The sequence below is a fragment of the Amyelois transitella genome, chromosome 30 (genome assembly GCF_032362555.1).
Source record: "Amyelois transitella isolate CPQ chromosome 30, ilAmyTran1.1, whole genome shotgun sequence".
Taxonomy (NCBI): Eukaryota; Metazoa; Arthropoda; class Insecta; order Lepidoptera; family Pyralidae; genus Amyelois; species Amyelois transitella.
Window position 1 is genome coordinate 435605 of NC_083533.1, and position 17616 is coordinate 453220.

The following is a 17616-nucleotide window of genomic DNA, read 5'->3' on the forward strand; positions in this document are numbered from 1 at the left end:
TTTTCGTGTTTTCAATTCATTCGTCAGCGTCGCGAAGTAAATAAAAATAAAATTATTGTTAACTGGATAACTGCGTTATAAATGTGGGATAGATAACTTGTAACAGTGATTTATTGTTATGTGAACTTGTTAGCAAACAGCTAAGTGATATACAGGTAAGCAATAAATCAAAAACTAGTTTATTGATATCACTACTATTATACTATTTAGCAGTAAATTGGTGTTAAATTTTTGCGTACGCATGTTAGGTATCGGGTTTTGACGATAAATACATCCTAATTGAGCCTCAATTGATTTAAGTGCTGTGGGAAATTGGTTAAATCAATTTTAACAAGTGTTGTTGAAGTTCTTTTAGTTGTACTGGAATCAATACTGTGGTTTTTTTCACTATAGGTTTGAAGGAAAAGTCATTGAACGTATCAGCTACTTTCCAATCTGCTCAGAACGGAAAAGTCGGTTAAGGGATTAAGGTTAAAATTAAACTATATTGACACTTAAAAGATGCCAAGTGGATTCAAACTTATGGTAATAGATAGAGAGTTATTACATACATACATAAATCCCGCCTCTTCCTTTCTTCAGAACGCTGCTGGCTTATAAAGTTGGGATTCCTCTTTTAGGCGATGGGCTAGCAACCTGTCACTATTTAAATCTCAATTCTATCATTAAGCCAAATAGCTGAACGTGGCCGTTCAGTCTTTTCAAGACTGTTGGCTCTGTCTACCCCGCAAGGGATATAGACGTGACCATATGTATGTATGTATGTATCTATCTATCTTAAGGTTTATTTTACAGATGGAGGCTGATACAGATGCCTTAAGGTCCGCAGCCCCTCAGTGGAGCCTGGCCGGGGACAAGCAGTTGTTGGGAGTTTTGCAGAATATACACGAGGTAGGAGAATGAGCTGGCTTCACAATATTGATCAATGTAATGTTACAACTGCATTAAAGACAGTGTCTAATTTAGTTTCCTGTATAAAAATAATTCAACATTTTAAATGTGATGTAATTAAAATGTGTTTTTAATTTTAATTAAAAAAAGGAATAGGTCCTCTCCATCTCTCTCCCATGGATGTCGTAAAAGGCAACTAAGGGGTAGGCTTATAAACTTGGGATTCTTCTTTTAGTCGATGGGCTAGCAACCTGTCACTATTTGAATCTTAATTCTTTATTAAAGCCAAATAATCTCAGAAACTACTAGTGCGAATTGAAAAATTCTTTTTGCGTTGAATAGACCATTTATCGAGGAAGGCTTTAGGCTATATAACATCACGCTGCAAGTATAAGGAGCAAAGAAATAATGGAATATGTGAAAAAACGGGAAAAATTATTCATCCTTGAGGGCTTCAATGATGCCCAAATAACTATTCCACGCGGACGAAGTCGCGGGCACAGCTAGTATTTTATAAGTATTCAAGTTTCTACCTGTTTGTTGAAAGGGACCAAAAATATTGTTTAAAAATTACATTTGCTGGGGCTCCCTAGGCAACGTTGATTTTTTATTCACTCTGCCGAAGTCGCGGGTAACGGCTAGTAGTATAATAACATTGATTGTTTCAGAGATTAGTATCAAGATGTCAAGAGACGAACAGACGCCTCGGGGAGATGGCGGCCGCACTAGATGGCGCTAGCATCGACCTGCAAAATGTTAACAATAAGTGAGGAAATATTTGTTTATTTTATTACATAGAATCTTTTAATTTCATTGTTATATTAACAGTTTTGTTTTCATTTAAATAAATAAATTACACTAAACGGGACAATTTACACTGATTGAGTTAGCCCCGAATTAAGTTCGAGACTTGTGTTGCGAGATACTAACTCAACGATACGACTATATTTTGTATATTTATCTATTAGATATAGACGTCGTATATATCAAATAAATACTTATAAAGATAAACATCCAATACCCAGGCCGATCAGAAAAAGTTCTTTTCTCATCACGCCCTGGCCGGGATTCGAACCCGGGACCTCCGGTGTTGTGACACCTAGAACAATGACAACTAAAACGTAGACGTCGAAATTATAATCCCAACAAGTATTACATACATATAATCACGTCCATATCCTAGTATATCTAATATATTTAAACAATTCTTGTATATATGTATATAATCAGGAACTCGGAAACGGCTCCAACGATTTTCATGAAAGTTACAGATTAGGGGCTTTTCGGCTCAAGGAATCGATTTATCAAAGTCCTAGGTTCGAGAAAAGCTCGGTTCTCAAGATATATGAACATTTTAAAAACCGCGTTTTAAGAAACTATATCAGCGACATCTCTGGTAGACCGAGAAAGCTCGGTCAGCCGGGTACTATATCACTACATAGTATAAAACAAAGTCGCTATTTTTGTCTGTTTGTCTGTATGCTTAAATCTTTAAAATTACGCAACGGATTTTGATGCGGTTTTTTGTAACAGGTAGAGTGATTCAAGAGAAAGGTTTTTATGTATAATAACATTTATAATTTTGCACCCGTGCGAAGCCGGAGCGGATCGCTAGTATGTAATATATTATTCATCTACAGATTTACGGCATTGAGTAACAGACAGTTTATAGAAAGCCGAGTGTATGATGACGACACAGACTTGGCCGCGCCGGCTGACGCTAAAAAGGTAAGCGGCGCGTAAATTGACCCACAACACATAGATACATACGTACGTGACATACATACATACATACATACATAAAATCACGCCTCTTTCCCGGAGCGGTAGGCAGAGACTACCTCTTTCCACTTGCCACGATCCCTGTATACTTTTTTCGCTTCGTCCACATTCATAACTCTCTTCATGCAAGCTTTTTTTGAATTTTGAAAATTTTTTTTTTGAATTTCATACATACATATGGTCACGTCTATATCCCTTGCGGGGTAGACAGAGCCAACAGTCAACAACGCATAGGTACATACGTGACTTACTAAATACATACATATATATGGTCACGTCTATATCCCTTGCGGGGTAGACACAGCCAATAGTCTTGTAAACACTGATAGGCCACGTTCAGCTGTTTGGCTAAAAGATATATATATATGTGCCGGGAACCGCACGGCAAAATTTTTATGCCATAAAAATGGTTCTGTAATCATAGTGATGATGGAGTTTTGTCTTTTTTTTTAAGGAGCCTACAAAATCAGACGTACCCTCTGAATTAGAACAAATCAAGTTTGGTCTCAAAGTCTTGGAAGATATGCACGAGCCTCTACTTATTATGGACTCCGATAGCGAGTCCGACTCCGATGGTGAGACCAGCAGGTAAAGTTATATCACGTCTTTATTTTTAACGGGGTAGACAGAGCCAACAGTCTTGATAAGACTGACAGACCACGTTCGCCGGTATGGCTTGCTGATACATACATACATATAATCACGTCTATATCCCCTGCGGGGTAGACAGAGCCGACAGTCTTGATAAGAGTGAAAGGCCTCGTTCAGCTGTGTGGCTTGATGATGAGATTGAGATTCAAATAGTGACAGGTCGCTAGCCCATCGCATGTAAGAAGAATCCTAAGTTTTATTAGCTTATCCCTTGGTCGCCTTTTACCACATCCATGGGAAAGAGATGGAGTGGTGATTCTTTTTATTCGTGCCGGGAACCACACGGCATAATATGAATTACCTAATCAAGATTTTTCATATATAATTTTTAGTATATTTTGAAATATTTTTTTTTAAATCGAACCAGTTCAACCTGAGATTAGCGCGTTCAAACAAACACACAAACAAACTTTTCAGGTTTATAATATTAGTATAGTTACATGAATAAGTTAATAAATAAATATTTTTGTTTCAGAACGATATTAAAACCCAAGGATTTGTACGAAGATCGCCCGCTGCCATACATCATCGGGTCTTACGCTTGGCAGTCCAAATGGCATGCTGGTATGTATGTACATATAGCACTAGCTGTGCCCGCGACTTCGTCCGCGTGGAATAGTTATTTTGGGCATCATTGTAGCCCTCAATAATGATGATTTACCCCGTTTTTTTTCATATTTTCTATTATTTCTTCGCTCCTAATAGTTGCAGCGTGATGTTATATAGCTTTAAGCCTTCCTCGATAAATGGTCTATACAACGCAAAAAGAATTTTTCAATTCGAACCAGAAGTTCCTGAGATTGGAGCGTTCAAGCAAACAAACAAACTCAGCAATTCAGCTTTATAATATTAGTATAGATTTTTTTAATTTTTGAAATTTGAAGCTTTTGTGCCGTGTGGTTCCAGGCACTAATAGGAAAAAAGAACAGGACCATTCCATATTTTTCCCATGGATGTCGTAAATGGCGACTAACATAGGCTTATTAACTTAGGATTTCACTTTTAGCTGATGTGCTAGCAACCTGTCACTATTTGAACCTCAATTCTATAAATTACATACATACATACATATGTTCACGTCTATATCCCTTGCGGGGTAGACAGAGCCAACAGTCTTGAAAGGACTGAATGGCCACGTTCAGCTATTTGGCTTAATGATAGAATTGAGATTCAAATAGTGACAGGTTGCTAGCCCATCGCCTAAAACAGAATCCCAAGTTTGTAAGCCTATCCCTTAGTCGCCTTTAACGACATCCATGGGAAGAGAAATAAATATATATCCACACTAATAATAAAGAGGAAAGATTTGTATGTTTGTGTGGAATAAACTCAAAAACTACTGGTCCGATTTTGATAAAATTTGGCACAGATATAGAATAGACCTTCAAAAGTGACATAGACATAAATTTGTTTTGAAATAAATTAGTTTTCAGGTAGAAAAATATGTCCACCCGTGCGAAGCCGGGGCGGGCCGCTAGTATTCTATTAATTCAATATCAATATTTTCAAGACTGCTGGCTCTGTCTAACCCGCAAAGGGTATAGACGTGATTATGTATGTGTGTGTGATTTACATCCTATTTGCAATACGCCACCGCCACAATATGTCTAATTACATAATTACTGACCATCGTATTTTATGACTTCTGGCTCTGTCTACCCCGTAAGGGATAAAGACGTGTTAATTGTGCCGTATGGTTCCCGGCACCATTACAAAAAAGAATAGGATCACTCCATCTCTTTCCCATGGATGTCGTAAAAGGCGACTAAGGGATAGGCTTATAAACTTGGGATTCCTCTTTTAGGCGATGCGCTAGCAACCTGTCACTATTTGAATATCAATTCTATCATTAAGCCAAATAGCTGAACGTGGCCATTCAGTCTTTTCAAGACTGTTGGCTCTGTCTACCCCGCAAGTGATATAGACGTGCTCATATGTATGTATGTAATTTGTTTTCAGGCCTCCAAGTGGAAGACAGTGACAGTGAGAGTAGTGTGAAGCGCTGGCGACGAGATGAGGTGTCAGAGTCTGACGCCGAGACCAACAAACCTGACGGGGTAATGACGAACGAGATTGATGGAACATACAGGGTGACATTTAAAACAACTGCATCCTTTTAAACATAGACTATACGCATGCTTCTGAGCCGTTTGAGCATATTTTTGTTTAAATTAAACGTCAAAATTTTCACATTTAAAAAACCCTCAAAAACTACGTCACACGCTTTATTAAAGACCAATACTACAAAAAGAAATTAAAACTAAACATGTAAATAAATGTCTGAAAAATAAATTATTTTTCTAGTATCAAGATCAAGTAAAGTACAGAGTTGTCGAGATCGCTCAGCTGAATGAATTGTGTCGTTGACCTCTGAATCTTACGCGTCGCTTTTCCGCCGCCCGGGGTGATATGACGTATTTAGGATCGTGGATTTTGATACTTTTATTTTTTTCGTACTTTCTGAAATATGATCCGATATTTTTCTTTTAACGTTTTTAAATATTCTTTTACTTAACAGTTTAATTTATGCAGTTGAATTAAAAGTCACCCTGTATACATACAAATATTAATTCCATCAATCTCAATGAGATGTGATGAAGTGTGACGGAGAGACGTTTGATTTTTTTTTGAGGAATGACTGTACGGCATGATGAATGGGAATGATGGAAAAGATTGAACAATTGGAATGATGGAAGGAACCGAAGAATAGGTGTACGAAAAATTGTGATAGAATGAAAGACTTAACTTAGTAAAATAAGAATAAATTTATAGAAATAATTGATTTATACTCATTACAGGATCAAGTATCAAACATCAGTTCGGACATGTCCGATCGCCAGATGAACGCAAATGCGCATCAAAATCAGCATGTAACGTCACAAAATCAGCATGTAACTCCAGAAAATCGGCATGTAACTCCAGAAAACCAGCATGTAACATTAAATGCCGAGGCGAAGACGCAAGCGCATGTAGCTAATGAGCTCGCGAGAAAATTGAGAGGCGAGGTAAGATAATCTAGTAAGATGAAAGGTGACTAAGGGACAGGGTTATAAACTTGGGATTTTTCTTTTAGGCGATGGGCTAGCAACCTGTCACTATTTGAATCTCAATTCTTTCATTTAGCCAAACAGCTGAACGTGGCCTTTCAGTTTGTTGATTCTGTCTACCCGGCAAGCGATAAAGACGTGCCTATATGTATGTATCATTACTGTGCGGAGCGGTAGCACGCTTGTCTGTGACACCGGAGGTCCCGGGTTCGAATCCCGGCCAGGGCATGATCAGGTCTTGGATTTAGGTTTATCTATATATAAGTATAAGTATTTATTATAAAATACAGTATCGTTGAGTTAGTATCTCGTAACACAAGTCTCGAACTTACGTCTAGGCTAACTCGATATTTGTAATTTGTCCGTATATATATATATTTATCATTCATTATTCATTTTTCATCATTCATCACTCATCACTTACCACTTATCATTTATTTCTGTCTTGCAGTTGCCAGAACCGCAGTCACAAACTGAAGAATATGAGCCCCCGCCGATGACCAAGAAGTTTTATAGACCCGAGCAGCCCGCTACAAGTATGCAACGATACTACTCGTAATATATTAGCTTTAACCCCCGCGCGAATCTAGCGCCAACTACAAAAAAGCGCCAAATTTTGCGCCACCTACAAAATGTGATGAATTTAATCACCATTTGTCTACAAAAAGTATAGAATTAAACGCTATCTACGTACTAAGAGTGGAGTAATTGTAATTGGAGAAACCAACTTTAAAAGGCACACACGTTAAACGCTAACAATTTAAAGAAAGCGACAAAATTTACCAACACCTACATAAAGCGACGAATTAACGCCATCTATGTACAAAAGGATGCAGGTTTTTCGCAAATCCCGCAAACAGTGACAGGTTGCTAGCCCATCGCTTAAATGTAGAATCCCAAGTTTATAAGCTTATATCCCTTAGTCGCCATTTACGACATCCACGGAAAAGTGATTATCTGTACTTCTTTACTAATATTATAAAGCTGAAGAGTTTGTTTGTTTGTTTTAACGCGCTAATCTCAGGAACTACTGGTTTGAATTGAAAAATTATTTTTGTGTTGAATAGACCATGTATCGAGGAAGGCGTTAGGCTATATAACATCACGCTGCAACTATAAGGAGCGAAGAAATAATGGAGAATGTGAAAAAAACATCGCTTGTCTGTAAAGTCGGTTTACTGACGATAGTTGATCGTGACAACGTCTTAAGCAAATACCTACTGATGGAATGGTAGCATTTTTCAAATGAAAATTTGAATTTCATTTGTTTAATAGATTTGTATGTATATAGAGAAAGAGGTAGGTATACGCTGCCGAACGCGAAGGCCGATTGTGCATCTTTGTCGCTCGTACCGCGCTCTCGCTCGCACTTCAAGCCTCACACGGAACGCCTCAGAGCGAGGTAACGCCGCATGACTCATGTTTTTCGTGCAGTCGGCTCAATCGAATTATAAGACGTTGTCACGTTAAAAAACGGAGAAAATTATTCACCCGTGAGGAATGGTGCCCAAAATAACTATTCCACGCGGACGAAGTCGCGGGTACAGCTAGTTATCAACATAAACAGACTGATAGGCAATTTTCATGTTTGGCTTAATGATAGAAGAGTTCAAACAAACAAACAAACTCTTCAGCTTTAAAATATTAGTATAGATATATATTTATTTTCAATACAGGCAACATATTCCCGGACGAGCCGCCTCCACTAGAACATTCTTATCGATCGGACGATGATGATGATGATGATATATTTGCCAAGCTTCGTAAAAGTCAACCTTACGCACATAGCAATACAGTGCAGAGTAACATTACCGAAGAGTTGTTCGGAGTGAGACGAGGCGATAAGGGCGTCGCGGTGAGTTTAATATACATATATAAAATAGAACGGCTAGACCGATTCTCGTGAAATTTTGTGAGCATGTTGAGAAGGTCTGAGAATCGGCCAACATCTATTTTTCACACCCCTTACTGATAAGGGTTGTCCACCCTTAACTTTATTTTTTAACTAGATGCATATATACATATGGTCACGTCTATATCCCTAGCGGGGTAGACAGAGCCACCAGTCTTGAAAAGACTGATAGGTCAAGCTGTTTGGCTTAGTGATAGAATTGAGATTCAAATAGTGGCAGGTTGCTAGCCCATCGCCTAAAAAGAATCCCAAGTTTGTAAGCTTAACCCTTATTCGCCTTTTACGACATCCATGGGAAAGAGATAGAGTGGTCGTATTCTTTTTTGTATTGGTGCCGGGAACCACACGGCAAACTTTTTCATACCCCTTAGTGATAATGGTTGTCCGCCCTCAACAAATTTTTTTTCTACTAGAAATCACTTAAAAATTATTTATATGTCAAAACAACGTTTGCCGTGACAGCTAGTATAATATTTTTTAATTTTAGCCTCCGGCGCCTGCCAATCAAAAATCGACTTTATTCTCAGACGAATCGGAACCTGAATTGTTTGAACAGCCACCGCCTTTACCTAAAGAGGTGAAATCTTTGGAAACGAATAACCCTAAGGCAAGTACCTACATTGTGACGACATCACTGAATGTCACACGACATCTGTCTATATTAGCGAAGGAAATGACGCGCTCGGCCAATAGCAGCGAAGAGTCTAAATCGCGATTACAAAGATTTCACGGATACATGTGTACATAAATATATTTATAATCACGTCTGTATCCCTTGCGGGGTAGACAGAGCCAGCTGCAGTTCAGCTGTTTGGTTTAAAGAAAGAATTGAGATTCAAATAGTGACAGGTTGCTAGCCCATCGCCTATAAGAAGAATCCCAAGTTTACATAAAATTCATATGATACACAATACTGTATGTACATTATAATAAAAATGAATGTATATCCATAAAATAATAACATAACAGAAATGATATAGCACAATATTATTTTAAGATATCGAGAACTTTGTGATAATAAAAGTATAAAATTTTACAGAAACCTGTAGGTGGTATATCACTTTTCGGGAACAAAGGTACAGAAAGCATCGGAGCCGCCATCTTGAAGAGAAACCAGAGACAATCGTCTTCAGAAGACGAGGCCAGCGAAGATACGAGTCCCAAAAAAGATATTTTCGACCATCTATTTGCTAAATCTGAAAAAGAGCAAAGAAAAGTCGAGGAAAAAGTTGAGAAGGAACAAAGGGAAGTTGAAAAAGAAACAGTAAAAGTTGGGAAAAAAGTAGATCTTTTCAGCGATAATCTATTTGACGATATCGATGATTTATTTACGTCTAACATACCAAAAGTACCAATAAAACCAGCTCCTAAAAATCAGAAATCTTTGTTTGATGATGAGGACGACTTGTTTTTGGAGGTTTCTGTTGTTAAAAATAATAATAACAGTGTGAAAGATGCGAAAGATAATAAAAAGTCAATTTTCGATAGTGACGATGAACTTTTCCAAGGAAAACCTGAAAAAATTCCCCAGTCAAATGATGATTCCAATAAAAATAAATCTAAAGAGGAAACTAAAAAAGAAAACAGTATTAAAAGTGATGGCAAAAAGAGTATTTTTGATAGCGATGATGATTCATTACCAGATAATGCACAAAAAAATAAACCTAAAAATCTGTCTGTTAATGATAAAAATACCAACGAAATAATAAAAACTAAAAGTATATTCGATGACAGTGATAATGACATATTTTCTGAAAATTCTCAATCAAAATCAGCAAAAGGTCCATTTAATGTAAATGAAAACAAAAATGTAGTTAAAACGGATGAGAAAAATAAGAGCTTTAATGATATTAAAAGCAAAGAAGATAGTCCTATGCCTGTTTTAGACGCCAAATGTTCACTTTTTGATGATGACGAAGATGATCTTTTTAAAACTGTAAACATCGACAATAAAGCGAAGGAAGTAACATCAAAATCTGTAGAGAAAACACAAACTGATTCAAATATTTCAACTATAAGTAGGCAACAGATAACTAAATCTTTGTTCTATGATGAACTTGAGAAGAAAAGTATCAATAACGATTCTGATAAAACTGTCTCTTCTAAAAAAACTTTATTCGACGATGACTCAGAAGATGATTTATTTGGCGAAAAACACAAACGAGATGTCTTTAAAAATGAAAACTCAAAAGCTGTTGAGAAGTCACCAAATATTTTCGAGGAAGATGACTTGTTTAACGACACGAGTATGACTAAAGTTGTACCAGTGAGTTCGCGTGAACACGATTTGAAATCTGAAATCAAAGATGAAATTTTAGAAGTAAATAAAGATGAAATAAAAAGCGAAATTGTAGATGAAGTAATTACCGAATTGAAGGATGATTCGGAAATAAACAAAAATAAACCAGATAAACTAAGTGAACATATAGATGAAACATCACAAACGAATAAAATTGTTAAAAGTACTATTTATGAAGATGGAGATCAATTACATATGAAATTTGAGCCGAATGTTAAATCAGTGAAGGATGTAACAATTTTTGAAGATTCAGATGATGAACTTTTCATGAATTCTGGTAGAAAGGTTGAGATAGTAAATGAAAATACTAATACTTTGAAAACAGTAAAGCAACTGGAGAAAAAAGAGGCTGAGCCTGGAGTAACGAAATCAGATATACCCCAAGTAAAAAAGAATGATAAAATTGTAGACGAAACCGAAGAAAACCCTAGTATTAGTAAGGAAAAGGAACTACAACCAGAGAATATCGATAAATTTAGTGATATATTCATGGAACCTCCAAAATTTGAGAAACCAAAAGAGCCAAAGAAAAGCAAAAATATTAATGCGTTGTTTGATGATGACTCTGACGATGAGGCGTTATTTTTCAAGAAAAATGATCCTACGCTTGATGAAAAACCTGAATTTGAGCCACCTACAAATGAAAATAGGCTATTTGGCTTATTCCAAGATGAACCGCCAGATCTTGATATAGATTTTGTCCCAAAAACTAAACCTATAAATGAGCCAAATGTTTCACAGATATTAAGTTCCCATGGCTATAATGTCAATATCCCTAAGAGCGAAAATGGTAACATGTGTAATGATCAAACAGATTCTAATTTACCTCCAAAAACCGAAGAGGTTAAACAAAACGACGAAGATATAAAATCTCTTGAAAATACTAATAAAGATTTACCAAAACAGGAAACAGTAGATGACTCTAAAGATCAAGATAATATTGATAATGGCGTTAAACCAATAGGTAAACTAAAGACTATGAATTTCAACATAAATGTTAATGCTTTACTACCCGGAGCTATGCCAAAAAAGAGCAAACAAACAGAACATGCAGACAGAAACGCGCAAACTAAAAGTAGCGAAGATATACACGTAAAGGATACTCCGGAATTAGAATCTAAAATGGTTAAATCTATAAGTTTCGAAGAGAAACATAATTCCCAAGTACTAGATAATACGTTGTCCAAAGAAAGGGCTAGAATTCAAGTTAAACGTCGCCCGTCCACTAGAAGAGCTAGGAAAGAAGCTGTAAGAAAGTCTGGAATTGATTTTGGTGATGACTCCACTGATAATTCTAGCTCAATTGATGATCAACCGAAAGAAACAAAAAAAGATCAAACAAAAGTTGATGAACTCATAAGATCTGATCCTGAATCTAAATCAACGGAAAAAGAAGAAGATTATGCTAAAGATGACTTAAAAGTAACAAAGCTAGAAGATAAAGATCTAACAAATGATAAGAATAATGTGAAAACGTTGAACGAAGAACTATTTAAAGTTGAAAAAGAAGCAGAATCAAAAATCAAAGCAAACGCAAGTTTAAATGAAAATTTTCAAGAAAGCGATGATTTATTTTTACCAAAACCTGAAGTCACTACTAAAACGGTTTATATATTGAACGATGAAGATATATTCAGTGAAAAACCAAAAAAAGTATTAAACATTGTCGACGAAGATGTAAGACCAGGAATAAGTACTTTAGGTAAAGTTTACAAAGAAACAGAAGATTCTCTCAAGAAATCACTTTCAGATAGTGACGATGATTTATTTAGAAACGTTAAACCGAAGTCAAAGACTGATAAATCGAATTCAAAACGCACTGATAATATAATTAAATCGCAGAAAAATGAATTAGATGATAAAAATGTTGAATCTGATACTAATTTCGAAAATCCCGAGTTACAATCCAAATCTTCAACAAACAATACCAATGATATCTTCAAATCACCCAAAAATGTCATCGATAACACACATAACAAACTTGATGATGAAAATACAAAAAATATATTTAATAAAAACGAAACGAAAGTAGATTTGTCTAAACAAAAAACAACAGAAAAACCAAACATTAGTTTATTCGATCTTAGTGACGATGATGAAATGTTCACTAAGAATGATGCAGGTGATGTTTTCAAGAAATCAGCGATGAGAGTTGATGTCAAAGCGCCGTTGTTCTGTGACGATGATGATGATGACTTGTTCGGAAGCGGCAGTAGGAACAAGGCTGTAGGTAAGTAGTTTTAATTTTTTGAGTATAGTAAAAACTAGTTATTAAAATCTATATATATTATATACAAGCTTGTGTACCATTTCCACATTTCTGTTCTAAGTTTGGATAATTGTGAAGTTGACGTTGTTGAGGAAAATGCAGCAGTGCAGTTTGTTACCGCTTCTTCTGCACTGACGGCGGCAGTTTTAGTTTTAAGTAATACATTTGACGTCAACCAATGTTGTGAAACCAAAAGATATGACAATTATTAAGTGATGTTTGTAATGTCCCATAATAATAAACCTGAAGAGTTTGTTTGTTTGAACGCACTAATCTCAGGAACTACTGGTTCGAATAGAAAAATTATTTTTGAATAGACCATTTATCGCGGAAGAATTTAGGCTATATAACATCACGCTGCAACTATAAGCAGCGAAGCAATAATGGAAAATATGAAAAAAACGGGGAGAATTATTCATCCTTGAGGGCTTCAATGATGCCCAAAATAACTATTCCACGCGGAAGAAGTCGCGGACACAGCTAGTAAGTAAGGAATAAAAATTTAGAATTTAAATTTGAATCTTTCCCTCAGATAAATCATCATCTGTACCACAATCATCACGAGCTAAAGACATCACCCAATCATCAGAACCTGTGTTCGAAGATCCTTTATCGTTGCTGGGACGTGATGATGACTGAATTTTATTTCCCAGTGTTAATAAAATCCTACTTAAAAATAAAGAAATTCTATTATTAAGCCGAATAGCTGAACGTGGCCATTCAGTCTTTTAAAGCCTGTTGGCCCTGTCTACCCCGCAAGGGATATAGACGTGACCAATGTATGTGTAAAATGGCGAATTTTGTAATGTTAAAATATGTATATAACAAACATATTATCTCGTCCATAAACCGTTGGGTTGTAGACAGAGCCAACAGTCTCGAAAAGACCGAAAGGCCACGATTTTAATGATAAAATTAAGATTCAAATAGTGACAGGTTGCTAGCCCATCGCCGACAAGAGAAATCCCAAGTTTATAAGCTTATCCCTTAATCACCATTTACGGCATCCATGGGAAAGAGATGGAGTGATATATTTTATCTATTGGCGCCCTAAACCACACGGCATAGGTTAAAAATAAAATTTTAATTTCGATAATTGTGGCTACTTCTATAAAAATGTTTTTTAATGTTTATTTATAAAAATTATCTAATTTCGTTAAGACTTGCTTCATACATTTGCTTATATTATCGAGTAATTTAACTTATATTTTTCGTCTTTATTTAGATAAATGATGATTTATTTAAAATGATGGCAACATTTGCTGCCGTTGAAAAATGTGGGAATTCTTTTCACTGGGAATTCCCACAGCAGCGGAGCCGTGGGTCTAAGCCTAGTCTATATACAAATTAATTTAATTATAATTAATTTGTTTTGCTTTTAAGTTTGTATATGCATTTTTAAGTTTATATTTTTAATATAATTTTTTCGAATTAATATAGACATTAAAAAATATTCCATTCTTAATATTTCTAATAATTAAATGTTTTGAATTAAGTCTAAATAATTATATAGGTATTATGTATTTAGTCAAAAGTTATTTGTTATATTAATTTTATAAGCACGTTGATAATAATAACTTATTACTTAAAAAAAAATTGCTCAAGCTTTTAAAATACATACGCAAAATGTAAAAATGTATAACGCCTTAACAATTAAACCGATTTTGATGAATTTACTCCGATTCCAGGAGAACGAGAAGGTAAATGTACAGTCAGTAACATTAATAAAAATAAGTGTATAAAGCCGAACATTTAACAAAATTTTGAAGTTACATACATTAGTTTGATAACTAACCGATGCTGTTACGTTGAGGAAAAACATCGTGACGAAACCTGCACATTCAGGCAACTGGATGTGTAACCATGATCGATCCAATACGGGTTAGGTTCCCATGCAAAGGTCGCGGAGGTCAGACGGGAGTCGCTTCGTGTGAAAACCTGACTCACCCAATCCAGGATCCATGGTCAAAGGCACACCCCGGGCTCCTCTGCAGTGAGGTGAGGATGCGACCGGGACTAAAGCCAGGAGGAAGAACAATGAAATTTGAAAAATAAATTAAGTATAACAGCTTTTGGTAATATCCTTTTTGGTCAAGCTACTTATTAATTTCTACGCCTAAGACTCTGTATACTTTATTATGTTTCTGACTGTACCCAATAAAAAAAATACGAATTGAATTTATGATTATTCAAATGTAAAATAGTGTAACGAAATGTTATGTAAAGTTAAAAATTTTGATGTTAAATAATTTTTTGTTTATCAGAGTTGTGGTTAAAAGTGCAATTTGTATATTGAAATAAATATTTATACATAAACAATTGTTTAAATTCTTTTAGATCCCAATTGATATAAATTACATTGAATCAATATACTACTCTGTCAAGAAAGTAGCAGGAAAAGATCAATAATACACAAACTGTTTGTTATTCATCCAAATTTATTTTATCACCTTCAAAATATGCTCCTTTAGAAACGATACACTTACGCCAACGAATAATCCAATCATCAAAACATTTTTTAAACGCTGTTTCCGGAATTGAGGTCAGTTCTCGCCGCGAATTCTCTTTTATGTCTTCTACCGATTGAAAACGGGTGCCACGAAGTGGTAATTTGAGTTTAGGAAAAAGAAAAAAGTCGGCTGGAGCCATATCTGGTGAATATGGTGGTTGCTCGATGGTATTTGTTGAGTGTTTGGTTAAAAATTCGTTCACAATGATGGCCTTGTGCAAAGGTGCATTATCATGGTGCAAAATCCAAGAATTTTCTTTCCACAAATCTGGCCTTTTTCGTCGGATTTGCTCTCTTAAACGCCGCATAACACTCAAATAATATTCCTCATTTACCGTTTGACCTTCCGGCAAGAATTCCGAGTGCACAACACCGCGATAGTCAAAGAAAACAGTCAACATGATTTTGACTTGAACGACTTTGGCGTGGTTTTTTCGGTTTCGGTTCAGTTGGAAGGCGCCACTCCGAAGCTTGTTGACTAGTTTGCATGTCAAACTCGTAAACCCACGTCTCGTCACCAGTAACAATGCGTTTCATGAATGTTGGGTCGGAATTGACTCGTTCTAGCATGTCCTCAGCGACTCTCATGCGATTGAGTTTTTGATAAAAATTCAGGTCTTTTGGAACTAGCCGAGCGGCAACATGTTTCATACCCAAATTATTAGTTAAAATGGTACGGATCGACTCGTGAGATACAGAAAGTTCGGTGGCTATCTCTCTCAAAGTTGAATGAGGATTTTCAGTCACTATTTCCTTCACTTTTGCGATGTTAACTTCAGTTGCAGACGTTGATGGCCTACCAGAGCGAGGCAAATCTTCCATCACATCTCGACCGCTTTTGAACGCTTTGTACCACTCATAAGCACGAGTTTTTGATAAAGTCGATTCACCGTAAGCCTTCTGTAACATTTTCAGTGACTCCGAACACGATATTCCATTGGCAATGCAAAATTTAAGACAAACTCTTTGTTCGATGTTTTTATCCATTATGAAATTAGCAATACACACTAGATATGATATAACTAGAAATAGCACTGTATTTAATGTAAACAACAGATGCAACTCAAACTCCGCGCCAAAATGGAAAACAGTTGTGCCAATCTAACAACAACAAAAAAAACAAAAATTTGAATTTGGAACCATAAATAAATAATCCATTCCCGATACTTTTCTGACTGAATGTATGTAGATGTATCATGTCTTTATTCCTTACGAGGCAGATGGAGTCATTAGTCTCGAAAATACTGCAAGGCAACTCTATGGTTAGATTAAAATAGTGACAGGTTGCAAGCCCATCGCCTAAAAGAAGAATCCCTAAGTTAAATAATACATTACCTTTATTGACATCATTTTCCTAAACGTGAATAAATTCTCCTGTACCTATATATACATATACATTTTTGTGTATATAAATAAATATTATTAAGTCCGCCAATCGTGCTATACATTTGTATTTTGTACCATCAAGTTTAAATAAATAAATAATTAAAATTTCAACGAAACTTTTGAGCCGTTTTCGACAACGCGGGTACAAATATTGTTCGTTTATATACGATGGAATTGCATTGTATGGCAGCCATTCAAGTATTTTATTGTATTCTTTATCGACGTATCATAAAACAAATGCTTTATAGATATATATAAATTTGCATGAAGTCTTAAAACCGGCCAAGTGCGAGTCGGAAACTACGGGTTCAGTGCCATAATCGAAAATATTCCATATTTTCTTATACTGTACTTTGATTATTTCTCATGGGAATGCGTTGTGTTCCCGCGGGAGCCTACGTCCTTCCACAGGTCTCAACCTACGTCCATATCAAATTTTATCCGAATCGGCTTAGTAGGCGTGAAAGCATAAAAGACAGAGTTATTTTCGCATTTATAATATTATGTACTACCTACTATTAATGTTTTTCACAAGTTTTCATTGCAATATTTAAAAGCACAATTTCGTAACCTATCAAATTTATAAGTCGGTACCTAGTACCACGCATAGTTTCAGAGAAAAAACGGTTTTGACTTACCGACTGACGTCCAAAAGTATAAGGATTCCATTTTTGTCTTTTGGCTACAGAACCCTAATAACACACGTTCACTCAGTTGTATACTTACATTGAATTTTCTTTGTAAACAAATTTTAAGCATTATAATAACCACCGCTTAAACAAAATATACTTAAAAAATATAACAACATAACTAGTGTCCATTGCCGTTGTTAAAAAAAAAAACGAAAACAGATGTTTGAAATATTTTTCA

At 35.7% G+C, this 17616-nt stretch overlaps 1 protein-coding gene across 1 annotated transcript; it reads left to right on the plus strand.

Annotated features, from left to right (window-relative positions):
• The first annotated feature begins 2 nt into the window (after positions 1-2).
• Positions 3-15128, plus strand: LOC106136559 (WASH complex subunit 2). Its single transcript, XM_060952947.1, has 13 exons — positions 3-155; positions 796-891; positions 1560-1657; positions 2532-2619; positions 3128-3261; positions 3800-3888; positions 5284-5381; positions 6123-6329; positions 6823-6907; positions 8048-8226; positions 8771-8890; positions 9323-12812; positions 13384-15128. Exons 2-13 carry the CDS (start codon positions 796-798, stop codon positions 13488-13490), a joined length of 4791 nt encoding a protein of 1596 aa, XP_060808930.1. The 5' UTR covers positions 3-155; the 3' UTR covers positions 13491-15128.
• Positions 15129-17616: the final 2488 nt, after the last annotated feature.